The sequence below is a fragment of the Adiantum capillus-veneris genome, chromosome 15, assembly GCF_014529385.1.
Source record: "Adiantum capillus-veneris isolate H3 chromosome 15, ASM1452938v2, whole genome shotgun sequence".
Taxonomy (NCBI): Eukaryota; Viridiplantae; Streptophyta; class Polypodiopsida; order Polypodiales; family Pteridaceae; genus Adiantum; species Adiantum capillus-veneris.
The window spans coordinates 77,012,926-77,039,872 of NC_140945.1; the positions used below are offsets into that span (position 1 = coordinate 77,012,926).

The 26,947-nt window shown below is 44.8% G+C and overlaps 1 protein-coding gene across 1 annotated transcript; it reads left to right on the forward strand.

The window, feature by feature from the left end:
* The first annotated feature begins 320 nt into the window (after nt 1–320).
* On the forward strand, nt 321–19,697 carry LOC147440927 (transmembrane 9 superfamily member 2-like). The gene is made up of 7 exons (XM_086482725.1): nt 321–618; nt 16,414–16,454; nt 16,533–17,109; nt 17,224–17,361; nt 17,473–17,629; nt 17,845–18,329; nt 19,106–19,697. Exons 1-7 carry the CDS (start codon nt 464–466, stop codon nt 19,323–19,325), a joined length of 1,773 nt encoding a protein of 590 aa, XP_086338851.1. The 5' UTR covers nt 321–463; the 3' UTR covers nt 19,326–19,697.
* Nucleotides 19,698–26,947: the final 7,250 nt, after the last annotated feature.

The following is a 26,947-nucleotide window of genomic DNA, read 5'->3' on the forward strand; positions in this document are numbered from 1 at the left end:
GACCAGTGCTGACCATGGCAGGTACGGATCCGCAGACGTTGACGGGCAGCAGTGGGTAGAGAGAGAGGTTGACGGGCAGTAGCAGGAGAGAGAACTGCAGCAGTGACCGGCAGCTAACCGGCATAGTTTTGAAACTATGCCTAAAAAGGCATAGTTACAAAATTGAGCCGGTGAAAACCTGCAAAAGGCTGCTTTGTCAGACGCCTGGTCGAGCTGTGTTCCTCGAAATTAAGCCTCGCGTGACCATAGCCTAAGTAGTATTAAGTAAACTTCCGAATATGCGGTGCTTTCTTTTGCTCGAGTAGACGATACGGCGGCAGTCCAAGTTGGCATGTGGCAGTCCAAAAAAAATTTGTATTTGAACTTGCGTTTCGTTTAGCGATTAGAGAAGAGCGCGAGGAATTTGTGCGTTGGTTGTGTATGTGAGGAGGGAGAGCGAACGCGCGTTCTCTCGTCTCTGGAAATGGCGATGAGGGCTTTCCACCTGCTTTGCTTTGGCTATCTTCTGGGCTCTCTTCACTGGCAGTTTGCTGTCGCCAGCGCTTCCGATCATAAGTATGTGAAGGGAGATCCGGTTCCTCTTTACGCTAACAAAGTTGGGCCCTTTCAAAATCCCAGGTTAGCTCTCCTACCTTCTGCAGAACTTTGCTTTCAACCCCTGATCTGCTTGAGCTGCTAATTTAGAAGATCATTGGGCTTAAGTGCTGGATTATGTACTCCCTTTTTTGACGGTTTTGCTTTCCTTGCAATTCTTTCATAGCTTTTTGGTCATTGTCTGCACAATTTCATCCCGCTAAGTTTTACTTCTTGATAACCATATTTCGGTTAATGGTCTTCTTTAACATGGAGTACCGTCACTTTCAAAACGCAACGGACCTCCTCTTGCACTTTCTTAGTCACTTTGTGGAGCGTTTCGAAATGGTAAGCTATAGGTGCCTTGCCTAGCGGCGTTTGCTGCAGTCTAGGAAAGCTAGGCGGCCCGTGGACATAGGTGCTGAGTTTGGCGGCAGCGTGTTAAAATGCTGTGGCTGCGGGACTAAGCTGGTGAAGCTTGACTATGGGACCATGTCCTAGTTTTTGCTCTTGCGTTCTGAAACGCCGTCCCAGCAAGGGATCTACAGTAAAGCGACTTGAGATGTACGTGGCAGGAGCTTCCTTGGCAGCATTATGAAATGCTCGCTTTCGGCTTGAATTGCATTGAAGGAGTTTTGAAACGCAAGCTTTAAGGGTCTCCATAATCCACGGTTTCGGCCAGCTTTTTTGATTGAAAGGCTGGGGTTTCAGCCTATTGCGGAGGACACACGCTGCTCTTATACAAGGTGTAGAGGGCCGTTTTGGAGCTACTATGCAGTGCCTATTAAAACGAAGTAAAGGCATAAGCAAGAGCTCATTTCCCTGCGGCTTCAGCATCAACAACGACCAACACCAACTAAAGGCTATGGAAAGTGGATCGGCTAATACTCAGTTAACCGTCCCGGCTCAGTTGGAGTCCTCAAGGGAGATAAAGATGCTTTGTGGGGTTTGGGAATGCGAAGCCAAAGGAAAATGCAAGAGCTCACAAGAGGACAAAGGAAAAGGCAAGCTTGACAAAGATAGCGAGGATAAAGATTGGACTCGGGAGGTCGGAATGGCACATGTAGCGGCAGCCACAATGGCCACGACGTTGGATTTCTAGCTAGATGACCAGATGTCGCAACATGCTTTAGCTAGAGAGAGGCTTGAGGGGCAGAGGGGGACAAAAAGAGCTCCCTACAAATGATTTGGACCCATGTGTTGGAGTTCAAGTTAGCGGTATTTGAACTTGTGGGTCGGAGTTCAAGGCACATACATCTTGCAAGGAACCAACGTGAGGTATACAAAATACTAGTTTGAACTTTGCACCAATTCATTGTTGTTGGCCGGATTATGGACAAGATGTGTTCCAAAAGTTCATTGTCTAGGAATGTTTGGATATGATGTGTTTACAGTTCACAAATGGGGATTTTTGCACGTAGTGTGGTCTACAATTCAATTTTTTGTGAGGCAATCGAATCTCAAGATGACATTCTTCTCAGGTAAAAAGTTGGTGGAGGCATAACCGAGGTGTATCCAATGGAGTGTACAGCTGTTGGGCTGTCAATGGTAGCTTCTACATCGACTTGGTCTTCTTACATATGTCCACTATGAGCTGCATAGAGGGTATTAAAGTTATAGTGAATAGCCCAATGTGATCTCAATATTTATTTTGGCTTTAGGTATTTATTTTACTTATTTGTGAAAGTCTTGGGTAGGGGAATTTACTCAGGGGTACTTAAGGGCCCCCAGGCTAGTATATAAGCAACATCTAGCCCCCCCCCCCCCCCCCCCCCCCCCCCCCCCCCCCCACCAAATTGTTTACAGTTCACAAATGGGGATTTTTGCACGTAGTGTGGTCTGCAGTTCAATTTTTTGTGAGGCAATCGAATCTCAAGATGACATTCTTCTCAGGTAAAAAGTTGGTGGAGGCATAACCGAGGTGTATCCAATGGAGTGTATAGCTGCTGGGTTGTCAATGGTAGCTTCTACATCGACTTGGTCTTCTTACATATGTCCACTATGAGCTGCATAGAGGGTATTAAAGTTATAGTGAATAACCCAATGTGATCTCAATATTTATTTTGGCTTTAGGTATTTATTTTACTTATTTGTCAAAGTCTTGGGTAGGGGAATTTACTCAGGGGGTACTTAAGGGCCCCCAGGCTAGTATATAAGCAACATCTAGCCCCCCCCCCCCCAATTGTATAATAACTAATTCATTGCCTAGACATGGGGCCAGTACAGTGGACTATGTCATGACTTCACCGAGCTTCATCTCTCATATTCAAGATCTCAGTGTGGGCCCTAGGCCTGTTGGAGTAGCAGTGGACCATGCTCTCCTGACTTTTTCAGTCTCTTTCCAGTATAGTGTCTCTCAGACACCACGGAGGATCGCACACACACGGTATACTTTTACACCAAAGACGGATTCAGTCTGTGGAAGAGATTTACAGACGGATGGGGGCAGCCGAGCCTGTATATACAGTGGAGGAGATCACCACTTTATTGACAGAGATCTTGCATGGGGCAGCAGCAGAGGCATACCCACACACTCAACCAGATCAGAGAAGACGTTCTGGGAACATGCCTCAGAATAGTTGGTATGATGAGGAGTGCAGAGAGATGAGAGTTCAGATTCAGAGCGAGCTTATACTTGGAGTCATTACATATAGACAGTCTCGGATTGCCCTTCAGCGTTTAGTGCGACGGAAGAAGCGGGCCTTTTTGGCCCAGATGGAACGTGATTTGTATCAGCTCTTTTTGAGCTGAGATTCAGGTGAGGCATGGCATCTCTTCCATGAGCACTCACCTCCTCCAGTGATTACCTCTCCCGAGATTTGGGGTCAATATGCAGCATCATTATATACAGTACCTGGGCAACCACCATTACCAGACCCTCTAGAGCCATGTCCAGCCACTAGTACCTTCTTTACCACTGAGATGGTGAAGAACGCCATTGACAGGATGAGGACTAGGAGAGCATATGATCATGATGGTTTGGTGGCAGAGCACTTGATACATGCTAGAGATTTACTGTCAGAGGTTCTTGCGCGGTTGTTTAACCGTGTCATGTGTGAGGGACTACCCGAGTCCTGGAGATTATCTACTATTGTACCTCTTTTCAAGGCAGGGGTCCCCACGGTACCAGGGAACTACCGTACTATTATGATAGGGCACACATTGGCACGGTTGTATGCATCCATTCTTAAACAGCAACTGAGTAAATGGGCAGAAAATGAGGGCATACGAGCAGCAGGACAGGCTGGATTCAGGATAGGTTTCTCCACTTTGGACCATATTCTTACACAAAGCCATTATTGAGGAGGGTCGAGCACATGGGGGACGGATGTATTGTTGCTTTGTGGACTTCCGCAAGGCATTTGACACAGTGCCGAGGGCCAGATTGATGCACAGGCTACTGAAGTTGGGAGTACCCACAGAGATCATATGGGGGATCATGGCTTTATACGGCTCAGTGACTGGCCAGGTACGCACTCTTGAGGGGATTTCTGACATTGTTCATTCCACTATTGGAGTGAAACAGGGGTGTCCTTTGTCCCCTACACTTTTTGGTATGTATGTAGATGAGGTCTCTGACTACATTGACAGAGAGGGTGACAGAGGCGCTCAGCTGGCAGGGACATGGATCCCTTTATTATTATATGCTGATGATATTGTGTTAATGTCAGAGTCGCCAGAGGGCATGCAAAGACATTTGGATGCATTGCACAACTTTGCAGAGGATAGTGGACTGTCTGTGAACCTTGGTAAAACCAAGGTTATGGTGTTTAACACCACACCACAGTGGGTCAAGAGATCGGCACCTACACTCGTATATGGCCAGGACACTGTGGAGTACACAGATGAATATACATATCTGGGGGTGGTATTCACGGGACCGAGGTTTACCCTGAGGAGAGCAGCAGAGACTAGACTATCCAGAGCCTATGCGGCATTAGGAGGGCTAGAGAGGATGTGTTCGTAGGTTCAGTTTCAAGAACCACGAACAAAACTATGGCTCTTTGATACTTTGGTTGCTTCAGCTATGCTTTATGGGGTCCAAGTTTGGGGACCATCTGTGAATCATGGCAGTTGGAGGAACATGGAGAGACCCTTGGTATTTTTGATATCCCGGATGATTAGAGCCAAGGCCTCGGTACCACATGCGATTATTCGAGCGGAGGTAGCCGCCCCCCCTATAGAGATTGAGGCTCTTACCAGATCAGTGTCCTTTATGCACAGTCTATGGATACACATAGAGGCAGATATACTAGACTGGCTCGAGTCCTCTAGACAGTTAGCGATGCAGGGAGATGCATCATGTTGGTATGCACAGATGACCTCATGGTTTCAGAGGCATGGTCTCAGCATGGATAGATTGCCTCCCTTTCAGTATTCCCTGGATGCACCCTCCCTGCCAGTCACACGGACGGAGATCACTAGACTCATTCGTCAGGATCTTATACAGTTGGACACCAGGAGGACATGGGTAGAGCCGATACAGGAGTTGGGCATGAAGATGGCTTTCTACAAAGAACACCTTCTCCAACTTTCAGGGGATGGGTTTGTGACTCGTCCGAACTACATGGACACTCATTTATCTCATGGTCTGCGATGTGCTATTGGTCAGATTCGCACATCCTCACACCAGCTGGAGATTGAGACGGGTAGATTCAGAGGGATACCACCAGAGGCTAGGATATGTCAACTATGCAGTAGAGAGCCAGAGACAGAGCTACACTACATATGCCACTGCACTGTGTATTATGAGATACGAGGGCACTTCCATTGCTTATTCAGGGAGGGTTTTGGACCCCTAGATAGAGTCATGAGGTATCAGGACCAGAGATGCCTTGGCTTATATCTACTTGAGCTACACCGACATAGAGACAGTTTGTTGGGGAGACATGGAGTACGACAGTCGCAGAGACAGATCACAGATTTCTTTGGATCGAGGGAGCCAAGAGACCAACCACCAGCACAGGGTTGTACCCGCATTCGTACCAGAGGCACCCTCATTGACAGGGCGATTGAGCTCGGGAGATCGATCGACCACGACCGAGACACAGGAGCACACTACGTCGACGGAGACTCCAGCAAAGGATCAGAGGCATTCTAGCACGACACCCAGATTGTCATTGAGGGCCTATTCTACATTTTCACATCTCACATTTCACACTTCATTTCAGTTTTCATTTTTACTTTCGGTACTTTTTGTACTTGTACTTCAGACATTGTATTAGATTCACCACTTTGTATCTGATGGTCTCATAGGTCATTTTGGCCTTTTGAAGACGTTAATATATCATTTCATTTCATTTCATTTCTCTCTCTCTCTCTCTCTCTCTCTCTCTCTCTCTCTCTCTCTCTCTCTCTCTCTCGTATTTTTCCCATTGCTCTATGCTTCTGCATTGTCGACTTTGACACACCCATCGTACCAGCTCGTGCAACACCTAGGTCCTGCAAGTGAACCTGCAGAGAAAGGGCTGTGTGCAGGAGAACATAAGTGCTGGAGAGATTGTGAGATTACAATGAAAACACTAGTCTAGAGAGAGATATTGTAGATGCATGTTTTCTAGAGAGAGGTAAGATGTTAGAGAGTGTCACCCAAAATGTTGGAAACAACCTTCTAAAGAGAATATGATCAATACAAGGGGGTTGGGGGTGCATATGTAGGGACTCCTAAAAAATGCCCTTCTTACAGCATAATAATCGATGTCGAAGATACCGTTTATTGCAGCAGTCACTGAGAGACCGCACGAACTACCACCGGATGGTGTCTTGGCAGGACATAACTTCATCCTTTGTGAAAAACACAAGCCATGTGGCTGCTGCTCACCCAAAAACGCAATTGCGAGGTGATGAAAGTGCTGCTGTCCAGCGATTTCCAGCGTGCTCATACGCTCGGAGCGGTGCAGATGGTGTAGGGAGGGCGGGGAATCAATGTAGCAACCCAAAGTGGGATGAAAACAGAGAAAACAGCAGTGGAGAATGGCTGAAATCTGTAGGAGATGAAGAGGATTCTTGCTGGCAATGCACCAACGGTAATGCATTAGATGCAAGGCCGGGTTGGAAGGCAAGATCTGTAGGGTCCAGAAGCTGAGCGCTGCCCCTCTATGCTGAAAACGCTGATGCTCCCAAAAAAACGATGATGGGCTGCAAAAACGCAAGTAGAGGGAGGGGTGTTCTGGCGACGAAACAGCCTGAGAAGGCTAGCGCTTGCAGCCAGAAGCAAAAAGTGCAAGCAGTTGATGCAAAAAACGCCGCTTGGCTCATGCAAAAACGCTGGCAGATCAGCAAAAAAAGCTGGCTGATTCTTCTTGGGAGGAGTACCTGATGCGGATGGTGCACCCAAACCATGAAGAGCCTGAAGCTGTTGATACCATGTGAGTGCGCGTGTGCGGAAGAGAGAGAGAGAGAGAGAGAGAGAGAGAGAGAGAGAGAGAGAGAGAGAGAGAGAGAGAGAGAGAGAGAGAGAGAGAGAGAGAGAGAGAGAGGAACACAAACACAAGGTATGGTGAAGAGGGGGCGATCAATCCCCCATGACTACCATGAGCAGAAGACCCAATACAACAACGAGATGATAATGAAATGTGTACCCCCTTGGCCCCAAGCTGTTGATACCATGTGAGTGCGCGTGTGCGGAAGAGAGAGAGAGAGAGAGAGAGAGAGAGAGAGAGAGAGAGAGAGAGAGAGAGAGAGAGAGAGAGAGAGAGAGAGAGAGAGAGAGAGAGAGAGAGAGAGAGAGGAACACAAACACAAGGTATGGTGAAGAGGGGGCGATCAGTCCCCCATGACTACCATGAGCAGAAGACCCAATACAACAACGAGATGATAATGAAATGTGTACCCCCTTGGCCCCATATATATGATTGCCCAAGGTGGGCGCCCAACTCAAGTGGGCAGCCGGCCCTAAACTCGGGCAGCTTGACAAGGTACAACCTATGCTATGGGTGGCTAGCCCGGAGACACTAGCCATATAAGGAAGTGTCCTAGACCTGTGTGAAGCAGCAGAGGTGTAAGTCTAACATCCCTCGTGTCTGAGGAGTAGTATGGGATGGGTCGGGAGATGAGCCTGAGGGCCCCACCACGGAGTGAGGAGGGGGTTGAAGGTGGGGGGCGGAGCGGAGGCGTATGAGGGTGGAGGCAATGGAGGTGGCGGAGCTGAGGTGGAGGGAGCCTCCTCAGGGGAGTCCTGCTGAAGGGGGTCAAAACGGTTCCCTGTCGGAATCCAATGTTGTTGAGCTGCAGGAGGTCTGCCACCAGGGGGAGCAGTGTGGCGAGCCCGTCCTTGTCGGCAATGGCCAGGCACCTCTTAAAAATCGTTAGCTGTCAAATCACTGGCCTCTGTTGAGGTACCAGCATGTGTCTTGGGTATTTGTCTGTTGGGCATGCTCAACCTTGCGAGGCTGTGTCTGCGCTGTGGGTCGAGATCTCCTGAGGACATGCCTTTGCTAAGTGGAGAGTCGAATACTTCACACTCTGTCTGATCCAACCTCCGCTCATATGAGGCAACAATATCACCTTCGGGAGAGAGTGTGTCTTGAATAAGAACCCGCACAATAGGTAAATTTGCGGCCCTGGCCACAACTGAAGCTGTAGTGCGCGTGACTTTAAAATTGTCTCGAACATGGAACCAATCCTGGGAAGAAGAGGAAGATACTCTCTCCTCAGGCTTGGGAAGTAGACTGAGATAGGCAAGTTAGCTTGCTCCTCAAGTACATCTGTAGTAGGGTCGAAACCATGATGCCATCGTCTAAAGTAAGCTCGAGCTTCTCTGTAAGGTGCAGTGGAATGAATGTTGTATTTTCTCAAGATTAGCGATCTTTATTGCTCAAGGTTCCTTTTAGTTCTTAGGGAAAGAGAGAGCTTTTTCCGTCTTATGGAGAGTGCTATGATCACGAACAAAGTGAGTGGATATTGTGCGTGCAAGTGAATGAGACTGAGAGAAGGAGAGAGAAGAGATACGACACCCGAGAGGTTGTAAAACCCTCCTCCGAAGGCCCCACTCTCGTCGGCGAGAGTGGTCTACTTTGATTGCACAAAGGTGTACAATGCGTATGCAATGGACTGATGCAATGTGACTATGACGACGACGACGACGGTGATGACGACGGCGACTTGATGGCTGAAATCTGTGAACTTTTATCTGTTGATTTTCATGGTCTTCTTGGTGGCTGGAAATGACTGCTTCTGGCTGTTTTCATGGCTGAAAATGACTGGTTTATTCGGGGCTGATGTACTGAGGAAAAACGCTGGTGTCACTGCTCTTAGGCTGCGTTTTTGGGTGGGTTATCTTGGCTGAAAAAACGCTGGACAGCACCTGCTAAAAATGCTGAATCTGGCGGTCTATTCCATGCTGAAAACGCTGCAATGGGCAGCAGTTGTTAGCGTTAGTAGTTTGCTGAATTGCTGAAGAAAACGCTGATCATGCAAATGCTTAAAGATCCCAAAACGCTAAGGTTGAGTGTGGTTATCGCGGGAAAACGCGAGGCCAATGGACTTGATGGCGATGCTGTTGCTGTGGGAGAAAAACGCCAAGGGATGGGGGAGTATGGCGATGGTCTCCTGCTGAGGGGGGGTACTGCTGAGAAGTTGCCTGCTGAGCGGGAAGCTCTTGTTGCCTCTTTTGCCAGAAAGTGCTAACTTGGGTTTGCTTATATATTAACTTAGCAAAATTGCCCTACCTACTTTTGTTGGAAAGTCACTTAAAATAATAAGTGAAAATAACCAAAAATAGGAAAATAGGCTAAATGCACTGGAAAATTTCCCTAACTGATGCTAATGGATTCTGATGGGAATTCCAATGATCATGCTGTGTGCAACCAGAGGATATGCATCTATGCTAAGTGATTGGGCATGCACGGTCTACGAATAGACTCACAAAAGTGCCAGATCACTGCTAATCTAAATTGACTGAACTGACTAAACCCTGCTGTGGTGTAGCTTGTCCATGGACACAGAGGGTTGGGATGTGTCACGTGACATCCCCTCCTTTTCAAAGTGAGGTATTGGTACCGAATTGTATGGCGTCGAGGGAGATCGCCAACAGCATCCGGAATCGTGGAAGGGACTTTTCGCCGGCCCACTCTGATGTGTGGGTCGTGCGGTACTTGAACTTCATAAAGGTCTGCAACGCTTGCTTCTTTGGCCCACTCTGATGTGTGGGTCGTGCGGTACTTGAACTTCATAAAGGTCTGCAACGCTTGCTTCTTTGGGCCGCGCCGAAAGCGACTTAAAGTCTTCTGTGGCTCCTTTGATGCTTCAACTGTCACAAAGTGATGACATGGATTTCTGCTAGAAACCCTAATTTCTGCTAGAAACCCTAATTTCCGAAAATCGCGAAGGCTCCTTTTTTTTTTTAATGATGAGCGACGCGAATTTTTCTTTAAAAAAAAAAAAAGAGAAAAGACTCTCTAAGAGAGAGAGAACTGATGCTTTTTATTTTAAAAGCTTTTGGGGCTCTGCTTTTGGGCATCCTTGTATCTTTAAATAAGTGGTGAGGGCTTCACTGCTCAGAGCATCTGGACGCAGAGTCTGAGAGTGAAACCCTAGCCACTCTCTTGTACTTTGATCTGATTAATATAAAAAGAAATACCGAAAGGGGCGCCAGTCTTTTGGGCCAACATCTTTAGGCACGGAACTCTGCCGGGCCAGTGTAAATCTATTGTGATCTGTGAATTGTTTTGAAGTGGTTACTTGGTGCTGTCGCGGTTGATTCTTGACTTGGAGTGTCCAAGTCTGTTACAGAGGTGTCAGAGCATGGCCGATTTCTCTTCTACGGGAAATCCGATCCCTGAATTTTTTTTTCCGCGGCACCTATGGCTTCAGGCAATGATCAATCGACTCCCTCTGCATCTGGAGATGTAGGCAGGGATCACAACGAAGATTCCGGCACGGAGTATGGCCCGCCTAGGCCTACTCATGCGGAGCAGCAAGAGATGGAGCATCGTCAATTGATTGGCGATGCAACAAAGATGATGCTCAATTTTGCCAAGGACCCGAAGATGGCAAAATATATGAACCAGACCTCTTTGGAAGAGGTACAAACGGAGTGGCAGAGAACCACAACACCACTCCCGAAACCCGCTCTCAAGAAACCTTCCGTCTCCAAGAAATATATGGAGAAGGAACTGGAGAACGTGGTTGATGCACGGATTGCTCAACTTTTCGACGTGCAAAAGAAAGACAAAAAGCACGGCAAAAAAAGCAGAAGAAAGACACTGACTTCCCGGGATATTTGGGTCATCGGTCGACATTCGACAAGGCAAAGAAACAGAAGAAGCGTGTCAAGTTTGAAGGAGTACCCAGTTCTTCTTCTTCTTCTTCTTCTGACAGTTCTTCTAGCTCTTCAGACTCGAGCGAAGAAGACAGAGAAAGCAAAAAGCGAAGCAAGAAACAAAGCTTCGGAAAGGGCAAGAAAAAGGCAAAGAAGGCTACATCTCGCCCAGAGACTGACAGTTCTACTGAGGACTCGTCTACAGACAGCTCAGATTCCGATGACGGAAACTTTTATGCGAACAAGAAGAATTTTTTTTACAAAGCTAACCAGTATGACTTTCTCGAAGATAAAAGCAAGAAAGTCAGAGAGTTTAAAGGAAGGTGGCCACTCGATCAAGTTTAATACTTTTTCAGGATACTCAGATGCTTCGAAGGCTTTGTCTTTTATACAGCAATTTGACATCGCTTTCACGGGAGGACGCTATTCAGAGCACTCCAAGATTCGGAGAGCTACCTCTTACTTTAAGGGGAATGCTTGTACTTGGTGGTCCACGCTTCTTTTAAACAAGATTGCGCCAGTTAAATGGCTGAAATTTAAGAAGCTTTTTATTTCTTCTTGGTTGACGCAAGAATATGAACGAGATATACGAGCTGCTTGGAACCATCTTCGGATGACCAAGAAAGATACAATCAATGCTTATTGTGAAAGATTCTGGAGCTCTTTTCTACGCGCCTCTTCATTCCAAAAGATCTCAATCAGAGAACAGATTGAGCGGTTTACCTTGGGTCTACCTACAGAGATCCGAGATCACTGCTTGGAACAGAAGTCGGCTTCTATTCAGGAGTTGATGAGTCATGCGAAGCGGGGCTTTTCCATTCACTCTTGCAGTCTGACCTACCCCACAGATGAGGCCATGACACAACGAGCCGAACAGACTTCTGGGAATGAAAGTAGAAAGAAAAAGAGCAACCCAGAGAAAAAGGATGCACGACCCAAGCTTACTCCTGAGGAGAGAGCTCGCTTCATCAGAGAGGGGAAGTGCTTTGGATGCGGGGAACATGGACATATCTCCGCGAAGTGCCCTTAAAAGGCACAGAAAGAACAGAATGATAAAGACGACGACAGGTCGAGAGTAGCTGAGGAACGTGGCAGAAAAGGCAGATAGAAAATAGAACTGGTACCACATGGCGTGGAACCTGCACCGAATCTAATGAATGAAAGTACAAACTTTGCCGCTTTTGGGACAAAGTGAAGGATCAGGAAGCTCTTTTGAAGGAGCCAAGGCCAACTTCTTTTCACTTGGAATTGACGGCTCGATTTGGAATTACGCCCGACAGACTGACGCCACAGGCAAAGGTAGTTCGACTGGCACCCGAATGGGATGTTGCCATTACACCGAGCATTAGCAAACTTCGTTTGCAATGACAGGGGTGTTTAGGGCACGCGAGTGACGTTCTACTCAGAATCCCTTGGTACCACAAGAACTACGCTAGGGTTTAAAAAGAAAAAAAAGAGAGAAGACTCTCTAAGAGAGAGAGAACTGATGCTTTTTATTTTAAAAGCTTTTGGGGCTCTGCTTTTGGGCATCCTTGTATCTTTACATAAGTGGTGAGGGCTTCACTTCTCAGAGCATCTGGACGCAGAGTCTGAGAGTGAAACCCTAGCCACTCTCTTGATACCAATGTAAGGTGCAGTGGAATGAATGTTGTATTTTCTCAAGATTAGTGATCTTTATTGCTCAAGGTTCCTTTTAGTTCTTAGGGAAAGAGAGAGCTTTTTCTGTCTTATGGAGAGTGCTATGATCACGAACAAAGTGAGTGGATAATGTGCGTGCAAGTGAATGAGACTGAGAGAAGGAGAGAGAAGAGATACGACACCCGAGAGGTTGTAAAACCCTCCTCCGAAGGCCCCACTCTCGTCGGCGAGAGTGGTCTACTTTGATTGCACAAAGGTGTACAATGCGTATGCAATGGACTGATGCAATGTGACTATGACGATGACGACGACGGTGATGACGACGGCGACTTGATGGCTGAAATCTGTGAACTTTTATCTGCTGATTTTCATGGTCTTCTTGGTGGCTGGAAATGACTGCTTCTGGCTGTTTTCATGGCTGAAAATGACTGGTTTATTCGGGGCTGATGTACTGAGGAAAAACGCTGGTGTCACTGCTCTTAGGCTGCGTTTTTGGGTGGGTTATCTTGGCTGAAAAAACGCTGGACAGCACCTGCTAAAAACGCTGAATCTGGGGTTCTATTCCATGCTGAAAACGCTGCAATGGGCAGCAGTTGTTAGCGTTAGTAGTTTGCTGAATTGCTGAAGAAAACGCTGATCATGCAAATGCTTAAAGATCCCAAAACGCTAAGGTTGAGTGTGGTTATCGCGGGAAAACGCGAGGCCAATGGACTTGATGGCGATGCTGTTGCTGTGGGAGAAAAACGCCAAGGGATGGGGGAGTATGGCGATGGTCTCCTGCTGAGGGGGGGTACTGCTGAGAAGTTGCCTGCTGAGCGGGAAGCTCCTGTTGCCTCTTTTGCCAGAAAGTGCTAACTTGGGTTTGCTTATATATTAACTTAGCAAAATTGCCCTACCTACTTTTGTTGGAAAGTCACTTAAAAATAATAAGTGAAAATAACCAAAAATAGGAAAATAGGCTAAATGCACTGGAAAATTTCCCTAACTGATGCTAATGGATTCTGATGGGAATTCCAATGATCATGCTGTGTGCAACCGGAGGATATGCATCTATGCTAAGTGATTGGGCATGCACAGTCTACGAATAGACTCACAAAAGTGCCAGATCACTGCTAATCTAAATTGACTGAACTGACTGAACCCTGCTGTGGTGTAGCTTGTCCACGGACACATAGGGTTGGGATGTGTCACGTGACATTCTCGGATATCGAGCGGGCTCATCGATATCACCTTGGCCGTCATCTCTGGAGACTCGAACTCTTTTTGATAATACCCTCTCACGAGGATCTGGACATCGGTCGACAGTGATCTTGCCCACATCGGAGAGGAGTCGGGCCTGAAATAAATCCCGAACCTCGCGATGGCTTGGTCGAGTGCCAATAATCTTGCAGATAACTGAGGAGGCTCGCAAGCGTTCCACCTCGGCCATCAAGCTCGCTTGCTCTTCTGGCGAAAGAGCAAGTCGAAGGGTTGGCTCCGCGGGGTCGGGCGAGGGGGCTTTTGAGGAGTCCCTCTCTATTGGAGTAAGGGCCGCCATTCTGTCTGCTGCTGTGGAGGAAAGGGGGACCGAATGAAGACAACCCTCTACGAAAGCTCCGGCGAGCAATGTCAGAAATCCATCACTGTCGAGGCAGAGGCAAATTGAAGACTTCTGCCCCGGGGGGGGTGGGGGGGGGGGGGGGGGGGGGTGGGGATGGGTAGGGCAGCGCGAGGGGGGGCTATGTGGTGAGGGGGATATATGGCAGCATACAAGGGTGGGGCGAGGAGAGGGCAGCGCGCGCAGGCTGGGGGTGAGGGAGAGGAAGAGGAAGCTAGGTGATAGCGAAGGCAGGCAAGGGGGGTGCACAGCAACAGCGAGCTCTCGTTCCTCTTTGATTTAGGCAAGAAGATAGGTTCAGTGCTATGGTGGGAGGACTATGACTATGATTGCCCTGAGCTTCAGAGACGCGCGATCTGTATTCTCAGCCAGTCAGTTAGTACCTTATCCTTGGAGCAATTGTGGAGTACCTAGCCACATTGCTTCCGAGAAAAGGAATCGGCTTGGAGTAGAGAAGGCAAATGATCTTGTCTTTGTTAGCGCAAATTTGAAAATGCTTTGCAAGAGTACAACTAAAGAGATCCTTTTACACAGTGGGAGATGGAGCAAGAGGCTCCTTAGGCAGGTGGAGATACAGAGGCTTTGGCACCAAGCACTTCCTCCATGGCCGAGGTCGAGAGCCGGGCCTAGAGCTCGATGATGAGGCATGGGAAGATGTGCATGACATACAACTAGCTACTACTAATTGGGAGGCTTCTCAAGCTAGTGGTTCTTGAGTCTTGAGTCTTGACTCTTGAGATTTTAGGACTTCCATTATCCATACCTTTTTGTATTGAGGCTTGCCTCTTGGTAGCCTCTTTATGGTATATGTCACCTTTGGTTTTTTGGTATTGCGGCTTGCCCACTTTGTAGTCTCTTTATGGTATATGTCACCTTTGGTTTTTTTTGTAGCGCTTTGATGGGCCTTGTTAGCCTAAATTAAGCGGAAACTAAATTTTGCGCAATGTTATGGCTTATCTCTTAACTTCTACTCTTGCAATTATTTGAGAGCTTTAATTACTAATTGCATGTGTTATTGTGTATGAGCATTGTGTCTGTTGTGTATGTACTATGACGGTTGACCGCAGCGCCGCGCATCACCACACGATGCAATCAAGTCATAATAAGGTTGAATGGTCTTCAAATCGTGTTTTTGGTGAGTATTAGAATGAAAGGACTCTAATACTACTTGTATTCAAACACACAATGCTAAAATTTGCATTATTTGGGTGTTTTTTATGCCTCCCGTTGTGCGCCGCTCCCGTTCCGGACCCCTTGCCGTTCCCCCGTTCCGAGGGAGGCCCGTGGCCATTCTAGTTCCGTGTTCCGGGTCACTTTGACATCTACCTCAAGTACTGCAAGGGCCCAACCAAAAAACAACACTTGCTTCCTAATCTGCTTGTGGGAGATACTAGAGCCACCACTGGACAAGAAGTTGAACTCTTAACACCCTCTCTCAGCTCTTGGACGGGGAACCAATCGAAGGGAGCTGGCATGAAGGGATAATGTTGCTTATGGTAGAGGTTTGATGACGATATCAATAGGGTTATCAGACGTAGGACAACACTCTAGTCGAATAGATTCATTTTTGGTCTTCTCACGAAAATAATGTTAATGTATTAAATATGCTTGGTCTGAGCATGAAAAAGTGGGTTCCTCGCAATGATTATACAACTTTGATTGTCAGAGAAGATTGTGGCCGTCTGCTGCGGCATGTATGGGAAGTAAGAGTCCCTAGGGCTATCACTTCATATCCATCTTGTTAGAGTCAACTGTACCAATCTCAAGCTTGGCTTGCCTCCCTCTCTCTCTCTCTTCGCGTGCGTGCACGTTTGCTTCTATGAGTGTGTTTTCCATTCTACTTCTGCATTGTGTTATTCTGGCACTACATTCTTTTTTCCGCCTGGAACACTGATGGTTGTTGTTTGGATCTGCCTCAATGGCATCGTATGCTGAGTAATGTGCGTACCATAATGGCACCATATACCCTTCTTCAAAGTTGTGAGCAACATCGATACAAAAATCATTGAAATGTTCCCTTTTGGGCCTTCCCTTGCATTGATCAGAGAAATGCATTTACCAGGTTTGTATACATGAGAACACCTTTTGAGACATGGTTAAAATAAACTTTATTGTCAGGGGTAACTAGTCCAAGTTGCACCATGCAGCAAAAATTGTCCTCATTATACGTAAATTTGCTATCTAGCGTACCTTATGGCCTGCACATGCATGCTCACAAAACACACATAAAAAGGGCTGCTGCGCATACATTGCATCATTCGAGTACAACAATTCAACTGTTAGTTATGAGAATGTGTATATATGTTCTAAAGGTTTGTATTAATTTTTTGTTGTATTGTAACAGTGAAACCTACCGTTACTTTGATCTACCATTCTGTCCTCCAGGTATGTGTGTTCAATCACCACCTGTTTTTCATTCTTTTAAACGTTTGAATTACTAAGAGATGTTGTGGGTGATTCCAGCTCATGTGACAGAAAAGACAGAGGGTTTGGGGGAAATTCTGAATGGGGATCGTTTGGTAGATGCAAAGTATGAGCTTCATTTTGAAGTAGACAAAGAGTTGCAATCACTTTGCCAAAAGACCCTTTCTATCGAAGATGTTCGTACTTTCCGCGAAGCAGTGAAACAGGACTATTACTTTCAGATGTATTATGATGACCTGCCAATCTGGGGATTTGTAGGGACTAAGGATAACAGGATAGAGGGTCATGGGATAAAGTATTTTCTGTACACACATCTGTATTTTGAAGTGCTTTATAATGAGGACCGGGTGATTGAAATCAGTGTAGCTACGGATAGTGACACAGCTGATATAACAGAAGACAAAGAGGTGGAGGTTGAGTTCAAGTATTCAGTCAAGTGGAAGATGACAGAAAAGCCGTTTGAGAGTCGGATGGAAAAATATTCAAAGTACTCGTTTCTTCCGCAACATTTAGAAATCCATTGGTTTTCGATCATCAACTCATGTGTTACTGTGCTTCTTTTAACTGGATTCCTGGCAACCATCTTAATGAGGGTGCTCAAAAATGACTTCCTCAAGTAAGGGGTCTTTTATTTTCCAATGAATTTTCTGGTGCTTACTAGAGAGTACTGCTTTGGGTGTGCGTTTTCAAGATGTTTATGATCTTCCACTCTTACTCCACTTTGTTTTAGGTATTCGCGTGATGAAGAGACAGCTGATGATCAAGAGGAAACAGGCTGGAAGTACATCCATGGTGATGTGTTTAGGTTTCCTAGTCACAAGTCACTCTTCTGTGCGGTACTTGGAAGCGGCACTCAGTTGCTCACCCTGTATGTAATCCTATTCATCACTGTGCTAGCCAAATCATTTTCAGAGTAAGAAAATCTTGTTGGATTTTATTTTGATGCAAAAATTACATGATTACCTCTGGATGTTTGCAGAGCCATCTTCATCTTCGTGCTGGCTCTAGTCGGTGTGTTTTACCCTTACAACAGGGGGGCATTGTTTAGCGCTCTGGTTATTATATATGCGCTCACCTCGGGCATAGCTGGATACAATGCAGGCTCTTACTACCGGCAGATGGAAGGGATACATTGGGTACGCACATTATTTATAATGTATACACGTGCACACACATGCATGCACATGTCTGTATAAATGTATCATTGTTCCAATTATTCAGTTGTTTTCTGTGGATTGCCATTGCTCCTCGTCCCCTTCCCTTTTAAAGTCAGATATGCTATATACCTTCAATGAAGCATTAAAGGTTTTTGTGCATGCTTACTGAATCGAGTCTAATGGAATTTGTGCAGGTGAGGAATTTGATCTTGACTGGATTCTTGTTTTGCGGTCCTTTTTTCTTGACCTTTTGTTTCTTAAACACAGTGGCAATTGCTTATAATTCCACTGCAGCTCTCCCCTTCGGCACCATCATGGTTATCCTCCTCATATGGGCGCTCGTCACTTCCCCTTTACTGGTTTTGGGAGGAATAGTGGGTAAAAATAGCAGGGAAGAATTCCAAGCTCCATGCCAAACAACGAAGTTTCCGAGAGAGATACCTCAGTTGCCTTGGTATAGAGGGACAGTTCCACAGATGGCCATGGCAGGCTTCTTACCATTCAGTGCAATATACATTGAATTATATTACATCTTTGCCAGCGTATGGGGCCACAAAGTTTACACTATCTACAGTATTCTGTTTGTTGTCTTCATAATCTTGATTATTGTGACAGCATTTATTACCATTGCATTGACGTATTTCCAACTTACTGTGGAGGACCATCAATGGTGGTGGAGGTAAGGAATTCTTACATCAATATCTACTAAACGAATGTTTTCGCTCATTGTATCTCACTGAAATCATTATGATTGAACTTCTATGAAGGAATTCTCGCTTGTAAATTGGCTTTTTTGTTTAGTTGCGCCATCGTTTTTGATGGCCTTTTATCAGCGGCTGCTTTGTTAGTGGCATCCTCTGATCACCTTCTGAAACGGCTTCAGGCCAACTAACTAAACATTGTTGTAAAACGTCTTCCCTTATATCTCAACGGCTTTGTCTTTCTAGGGTATACATATACACGTGGATATAAAACCTTCCTGGGTGCACACATCATAGCTGATTCTTTTGTTATGACCTTCTGTTGTTATGACTGAAATAGTCTCATGGCCCACTAGAATGAGAAGGTTACTAGAGCTGTTGATATCTTTTGTTGCCTCTTTGTTTCTATCAAACAGCAAGATGGAAGAAACAAAAAGGCAACAAAAGAGAACCAGATGTTGAGCCAGACTGCCAGGATATCTGTACTCGTCGTAACACTTTCAATGGTTTGTAGATGGACCTGGTGTTTTTGGAACTGATAAGCTTGTTTGACTGATGTGCTTCTGCTCATGTGTATAACCATAGTCTATCCTTTCCTAGTTTGTTTCTTGGATGTTTGTTTCAAGCGTCTTTTTGTTCAAGTCCACTGCTTTACTGTCATCCTCGGATTAATCTGGCAGCTTTCGCTCTCTTTTGTGACCCCTTGAAGTCAATGCAGATACCCATTATTGATTGTTTGTTTGTTTTCCTGCAGATCTGTGCTGTGTGGAGGCTCAACCGGAGTGTTTGTCCTCGGCTACTGCTTTTACTATTATTTCGCACGGTCAGATATGACAGGATTTATGCAGACATCCTTTTTTTTTGGGTACATGACTTGCATATGTTATGGGTTCTTCCTAATGCTAGGGACAGCTGGGTTTCGAGCCTCTCTGTTGTTTGTTCGCCACATATATCGATCTATAAAATGTGAGTGAGAAACTCTCTCCCTCTTGAGTAATCTGTTCAACTATAACATTTTTGTGGAGGCAGATTGGTATGGTAGAAAATCCAATTGAGTGGGCACTGGTGGATGTAAACAAAAAGCAGAGTGTAGATGGTATAGGACTACTATTGCTCATGGTACTCTTAGTGTTCTCTAGTTATATCCACCAGCCAATTGCTTGAGTCAAACCCTAGATCCAAAGTATGTCTCAGCAAGCTGTTGAGGCTGTTTTGTTCATTTGACAACCTGTGGGTTGTCAATCATTCAGAGAAAAAGCTACAAAAGAGAATCATCTCTGAAACTTTCTCAGACGTTTACACGGGAAGCTTACGAAAAATTCTGCTTTGTCTTGCCTCTTCAGCTATCCACGTGTCACTGTCTTTTTTCTATTGTTTTTAAAAAATCTCACATTCTTGAAAGTAATTAATACTGGGCTGCTCTCTCTCTCTCTCTCTCTCTCTCATTGTGACTCACCACTTTGTATCTGATGGTCTCATAGGTCATTTTGGCCTTTTGAAGACGTTAATATATCATTTCATTTCATTTTTCTCTCTCTCTCTCAAAGAAAGCATCACATTAGACTTTGGATGACTTGACTCCCTCATTGCACCTATCTTTTGTTGAATATTTGGAACCAGCCGTATTCAGTCAAGACCAATTGCATTAGTAACTTCCAACCATAGAGCAATGTGCCATTGTCAATTTGGATGAGGTAATAGACTGCATGCATGCATGCAATTAGAAGTAGGGTTCTATATTAGAATAATGGGGAATCAACTCAAGCCTGAGAAAATTGAATGCAGTAATGGTCTCCTTTAATTGGTACATTGCCCAATGGGAATAGTAGTACAAAGCCATTCAATTACAACATTTTGCACACTGACAATAACATTCACCACTTTCCAACTAAAAATGTTATTAATTGCTTTAGAATGCTTTGCACAAGAATCAACACCTCTTTTATTTGCTAAACTATACACCTTTACAAACACTAGATAAAGTTTTTTCGCACTAGAAAGAATAATCAAGTGATGAATTCGATAACGAAATAGAGTAGTTCATGATTGACAATTGATCAAAGATTTTGGGGAAAGTGCTTGAAATCTCATAAATTTATCTTATTAGTATCAAAATATGCCCTCTCTACATCATAGGTGATTGTAGCTATGCTCTCGTCAACAAGCACCACACCCACCGCAGTTGATTGTAGCTACGCTCTCACCCATAAGCATTGCGCCCATGTACACTTGCAAGAGACCACACCCTAGCAGTATAACATGAGTGCATCACTTGCAACTCTTCACCTAATTGCAATATACAGTCGTGCAACCCAACATTGGGCATGGCTAGCTTTATCAACATCTTGACTAGAGGAGGTTTTATACAAAGAAAATCAATTCCTAGTCATTTTTGTCTACTTCATGCAGGCCTTTCTACAAGTTTGTCGACCTTGCACTAGAGTGCCTCGTTCGCCTTCTCCTCTATCAATCCTCTTTTCCTTGCCATCTCGTGTCCCAAGGCCTCTTCTTAGGCGTCTGCCTTTTCATAGCGTAGGAATAGGCCATCTCCCTTGTAGTTGTGCCCATTGTGTTGTAGCATCTTTGTATAGTCTACAAACCTCATCTCGACCCTTACGGTGCTAGAATGCTTCATTATCAGGCTTGTTACTGATCTTCATGATGAGTAACTAAGGGAGGCAAGCTATTTCATCCTCTCCATTACACGGGAATTTACGCATTGCATACTCGAGAGATTTGAGTTGGTTATGTAGGCTTTTGACATAAATCGCTTCATTATTTTTAGACATAATCAACTTTTTTGCCAGGTAACTTGTGACAATTCACATGCTAAGCACTCTAAAATGGAACTCAATTGTTATAAAGGAATAAAGACAAGAAAACCTTGAACAATCCGACCAAAATAGATAAAGGGCATTTTGGGAATTTTTGAAATTTGAGGGGTATTTTTTGGGAATTTTCACAAATTAGAGGGATATTTTGGTACTTATCTCTTAAAATGCATACAAAAAACTTCATTTGTATAGTGTGTTAAAGAGCTTGAATGATAAATAATATTGTTTAAAAATCTTGTTGGAACCGGTCAGCACTGACGAAGACTGGTTTTGACAGCTTACACAAGGATTGGTCCAGTTGAGGCAGAGGCGAAACTTGGCGGTTAGAGCACTGCAAATGATTTGATTAAAATAAAACAAAAACCTCATTTGTATAGTGTTAAAGAGCTTGAACATCATTCAACATTGTTTACAGACGTTGCTCAAACCTGTCCGCGCCAGCACGGACTGGTTTCAACAACTTACACAAAGGCAGGTGGAGGCGAAAGCACACGCACATCAATTTTGAATAGGGATTTCATTCACGTTTTCGAAGTGTGAAGTGGCAATAACTCATTAACACTCCATGGGAGTGTTAATAACTTCAAATGCATAATGACTGGCTAGAATTGGGCGTTCCTGTATGCCCCTCACTATCCTTTTTAGCCCACTAGGCTAGGAGGGATGCCCGATGGGCTCAACTATTTTCTCAGCATGGCCCCATATTTGGAAGTGGCTATATAATCCACTCCTCCAACTCCTCCATTTTGGCACACTCTCTAAAGCTTTCATTAACAATTTTAGTTGAGGTTTATTCATTTGGCTTTAGTTCAGGTAACTTTGATCCCTTTATTTTCTAAAATCCATGAATAGTTACCTCCCCTAGGTGTCTATCCGTCACGCCTGGAAACAGGTTTGGGTAGGGAGCATCCTCGTGGAGGATGTTAAATTAGTGGACTTGAACAAAAAGTGCTTGAAACAAACATCCAAGAAACAAATTAGGAACAAATAGACCAGGGTTACACACACATAAGCACACACGCATCAATTTTGAATAGGGATTTCATTCACGTTTTCACGCGAAGTGTGAAGTGGCAATAACTCATTAACACTCCATGGGAGTCTTAATAACTTCAAATTCACAATGACTTGCTGGAATTGGGCGTTCTTGTATGATTATCAGCATCCCTTTTGGCCCACCAGGCTAGGATATATGCACAGAGTTACGTCTACGAACAACACTGACAGGATTTCCAACAAACGGACCAAATTATAAGTTTTCTCACAACCACATTTTACTCTTCATTCGTGTATTGTGTGTTTAACTTGCCAGTTTTTGCAGATATTTATCCTTCCGACAAAGAAGACTGGTAGCCAGTGGATTGTATTATTGGTATTTTGATGTATTCCATGCAACTATGGGAGAGCTATTCTATAACACTAGCGCTAGAAGAGCATTGGTTGAAAGGGGGGTTTTCTTCTTCGATCACTTTTATAATGCTCCACGTTCTGCGCTTGGCTTCGGCACTCTAGAATATCTCCCGGTTCCTTCGAAGGATAGTCCAGAGTGGCCAGCCCCTTTATCTGAAACCTCTGAATGTTTTAGACTAAAGCTCCATCAGAAAATACAAAAGTGCTTAAGACCAAATATTTCTAGTCGGCTGGTAGTGTTTCAATCTTCATGCCCATGCATGTGCTCATCAACTTTTTCCATGATGAAGAGATTAGGAAGACTGGAACTATGCTACTCTGCAAGACAGAGAAATGCCTCGATTTTTTGGATGAATCTTGGGATGTCCATGATTCTGATGGCATCTTATGCAAGGTAAATAAGAAGTCTATTGTGTGTAAGTGCATGATAGCTTCTCAAAATTTCATAGCTTCCTTCCACTACATAAGGTGGCATCGTGTGAATGGTCATCTGGTAGCTTTGGACCAACATTTAACTGATGACCTGAAAAATCCTTTGAGAATGCTTGAGGTATCGTGTGGACTGATCTGCTAACTGTTCTTAACATTTGAGGCAATGTGACATTACGACAAGTGCGCGAGGATTTGGAGATGAGGTTGACCTCAGCCTGCCTCCAAAATTTCTTTTCTAGTGCAACATGTGAAAGGTAGTATGTTTTGTATGTAAGCATTAATGCTACGTTAGCTATTTTCCTGCTGTTATCATCACAATATATTAATCTAATCTAACTGTTCGATTAATTGTTGTATATGTGTCTCAAATAAAGGAAAAGAAGACATTGTGTGGTGCAGAGATAAAGGATGACCGACTATTTCTAGTACAATGCAACTCTTGATTGAAGAAGGTGGCTCACACAGTATATCACATTGCTCTAAACTGTGAATATCAAAGAAAGATGTTGACAACAGTAGCTTGCAATCTATATTCATGCAAAAATGCATTGTTAAGGAATTTCTCGCAAATAAAGTCTGAGAACAATTATCTTTTCAAAATTGACTCAAGTTGTCTTTACATTGGGTTTAATAATGTACACTGTAATGTCCAATTAAATCCATTGATTAGTAGCTCTCATTTACAATTGAGGGGAGCTCTCCCGAGCTTGATTATCATGACTGGAATGTAATGGCTCAAGAGACAATTTGGTGGTTGGGTGAGGGGTTTGGGGTTGAGGAAAAGATTGTGCAGTGGCCTCGTCTTCCTCGGTAAAATCGGGTATCACAAAAAGACTAGAGGTTGAGTGGCCAGCAACACGAGGGGAGGTAGGTCCAGACGCTTGGTCTATCGTTGGTTGAGGTGCTGCTTCGTATCTCCGAGGTGGAGGCCGAGGTTGTGGCAATGACATGACAAATGCATCGGCGGCTCCTAGAGGACGTGTCTCCACAAGATTGATCATATTTTGGATCATCGTCATCCTGAATGTCTCCACATGGACGTTCAAATAATCTGCAAGGTTCCTTGCCTGCAAATGAATTCCCTAGCTTTCATATGTAATTCAAAGAAATCATGTGTGCAAGGATTATAAAAGTGAAACATTGCACTTACACTTCTATGCTCCTCAACATGAATGCATTCCAGAAGAAGCTCCACATTTGCAAGAACTCTCCATCCACAAGAATGCCCGTCGTCTTGTTTTGAGACCTTGCAACTCAAAGTCTGTATATCTTCCCAAACTCTGACTTCGGTCAATGCTTCCCATGTAGTAACAAGTTTCTGAACAGACCTGCAATACATAGCATATGGTGACCACACGTTGCATCGAAATTGTAGAATCAAGAAACAAGTAGCTACGTACCTTCAGACATTCCCATGAAAACCATGCATAGAATTTGCAAGGTAGCAACGCTTGCGCTCAATGTTTAGTCCAACAAAGCTCCAATGTGAACTGATTCCATAAAACAAGGAATTAGTTTGCTATTCATAGTATACAAAATATTGAAGAATAGCGAGATAAAAAACACTTACTTTTCGTTTTAAGCTAAAAGTAAAACTTTGCCGTGTCCATGTTGACTCGTTCAAAACAATCAATGACTTCTATAAGGAAAGTGGACTATGAGGTAAGCACGACTGACAGCTCCAAAACGACTACCTCGGATTGTTGATTCCACGCAAGGTTGGAAATCAACATGCTGCGAATTGAGAAAATTAATTGATGAGGATCTCCCATAAGCCAAAATCAAATAAATACCTCTGCAAAAATAATATAACATACTAGAGACCGAAATTTATAATTTGGTATGTAAGCTCCCTCTCACTATTTCAAAAAACAGCTATCTCATGAGGGCTCAAACGAAAATACAAATTTGGTCCCAGATCAAAAGTGCTACGTCAAAAGTTGGGCAGAGGAAACCTATGGTCTCAGTGTTAGCTTGGTCAATTGCTACTAACATCTCCCATTCATTTGACTTGACTGAGAGCTCTTCCACAAGTAGCTCTTGGGTCCGCTCTACAATCAAACGTGAAACATACGTGTGCTGTGTGGTGCTCACATCGTACACCTTCACTTTGGTGACTGGAGGGATTGTCAAAATGTTGTCCATTCTCTTTTCAGATAGATGGACTGGTGCAAGTGTCTTGTTGTACCTAAAGCATAACATCCTAAGAGAATTGATATCCCAGGACATCACTGTCACTCATGCTCACTCTGTGAGCATGAGCTGTGAGGACGTAGCTGTCTTGGAACAGCTCGATCAGAAAGTCCTCGGCTGCCTCGTGGAGGAAACCTATCGCACTTCTGACCCATCGAGAATCCAAATTTGCACTCTCACAAGTCTGGCAAACTACTCTTTGAAAGGGTAACTTAGGAATAGCCAAAGAGATATACCTCTAGAGTTTGTGCAGCTCAAGCAGAACGCTTCGGTTCTGCTCATACCTTCGACTACGCATTGTTGCCCGAAGATTGGGCAGGGTTTTGCCTGCAACTCTTGAGGATAAAGGTTGGCTGTCTTGAGGGTAAACCTTCCTTGAGGTCTGCTTCATGCAAGCCATGGAAACAAGTGATTACCCTGGAAAACATTGTGGGGAAGAATAAGAAGAAGATTGAGCAATGAGAAGGTTAGGTCGCAAAAGCTGACTCTAAGAGGTGAGGACAGAGGTCAAACATCAGTGGGATATACGGAAATAGAAACGTCATATAAGCTCCAAGGACATCATCATCATTACTAAACGTGGAATATGCATGTGACAGCGGCCACAATTAATTGAGTCGCTCATCATCATTGAGAAGAGTGCATCACCGCATGAAGGACACATGGAATACTGCATGTTGACTATGTGGTTGTCGCGGCACAATGCAATATGGAATGGACCTTGATCAACCAAACCTCCTCCTAGCGTTGTGTTGCGACAAGAAAAAATGTCGCGACACACACGAGAAGGGGGAGTGTACCGTGGCCCAGACCTCATTATTGCGTTGTGGCGTGACACTGTTGATGGCGCGCCACAACGCGATAAAAAGTGTCGTACCACAACGTGATAGGGACCAACCACGTTGTGGTGATTCCTGTTGGGATTAAAGCCCAAGTGGCCTCTTATGCGGATATGGCTGGCCGCCCGCCTAACTCACTTCCCTCTAACTCTTTGTATATACTAACTTATACTTTGTGAATATTAAGGAATTGGGAGATAACCCTTCTAACAGTTCTCTGCGTACTGTACTGTGTAAGCTCACTGTGTGGGTGTGTGAGAGAGTCGACCCACGCTCCGCTCCGCGACTTCAATTGGTATCAGAGCCTTGGTTCAGTGCGGATTTGCGCAATCGTGCGCGCGCGCACTTTTCCAGCAGATTCTGGATCCGGAGTTCGAAAATTCACACTCGGCGTTCCGGGAGCGTTTTCAAAAGGTGACCTGGGGTTTTACCCCCCTTTCGAAGCCGTTTATGCCCTCAGAATTTCGTTCTGAGCACTACATCAGAAGATAGATTTCAGCCGCAAAGAAATCCGTCTTGTGTAGATTGGCAAGCAGGAGGTGGCCGACATCAATATCGACATCGACATACATCACTCATTAGTCTTCAGAGCATCATCTATAGACCAGGTAGACATATATATCATCAGATATATATATTGCAGTCTGCATTGTTACTTCTTGTGCTTGCCAGGTTCCAGAGGAGGTGTGGCCATACGACGGCTTGACACCACTGGCATGTATTGCAGATTGATGTACTGTGATTGTGGGTCTGCTAGTTGTGAGTCACGCTAGCAGACAGACCGCCGCAGCGGTCATAGGACAGTCATTGGTCTATTATAGGATGTATGCTAGTTCTGGGCAGTTTGCTGAGCCATCTGAGAGGGTCGTGTGTGAGGTTTTTTGAAGC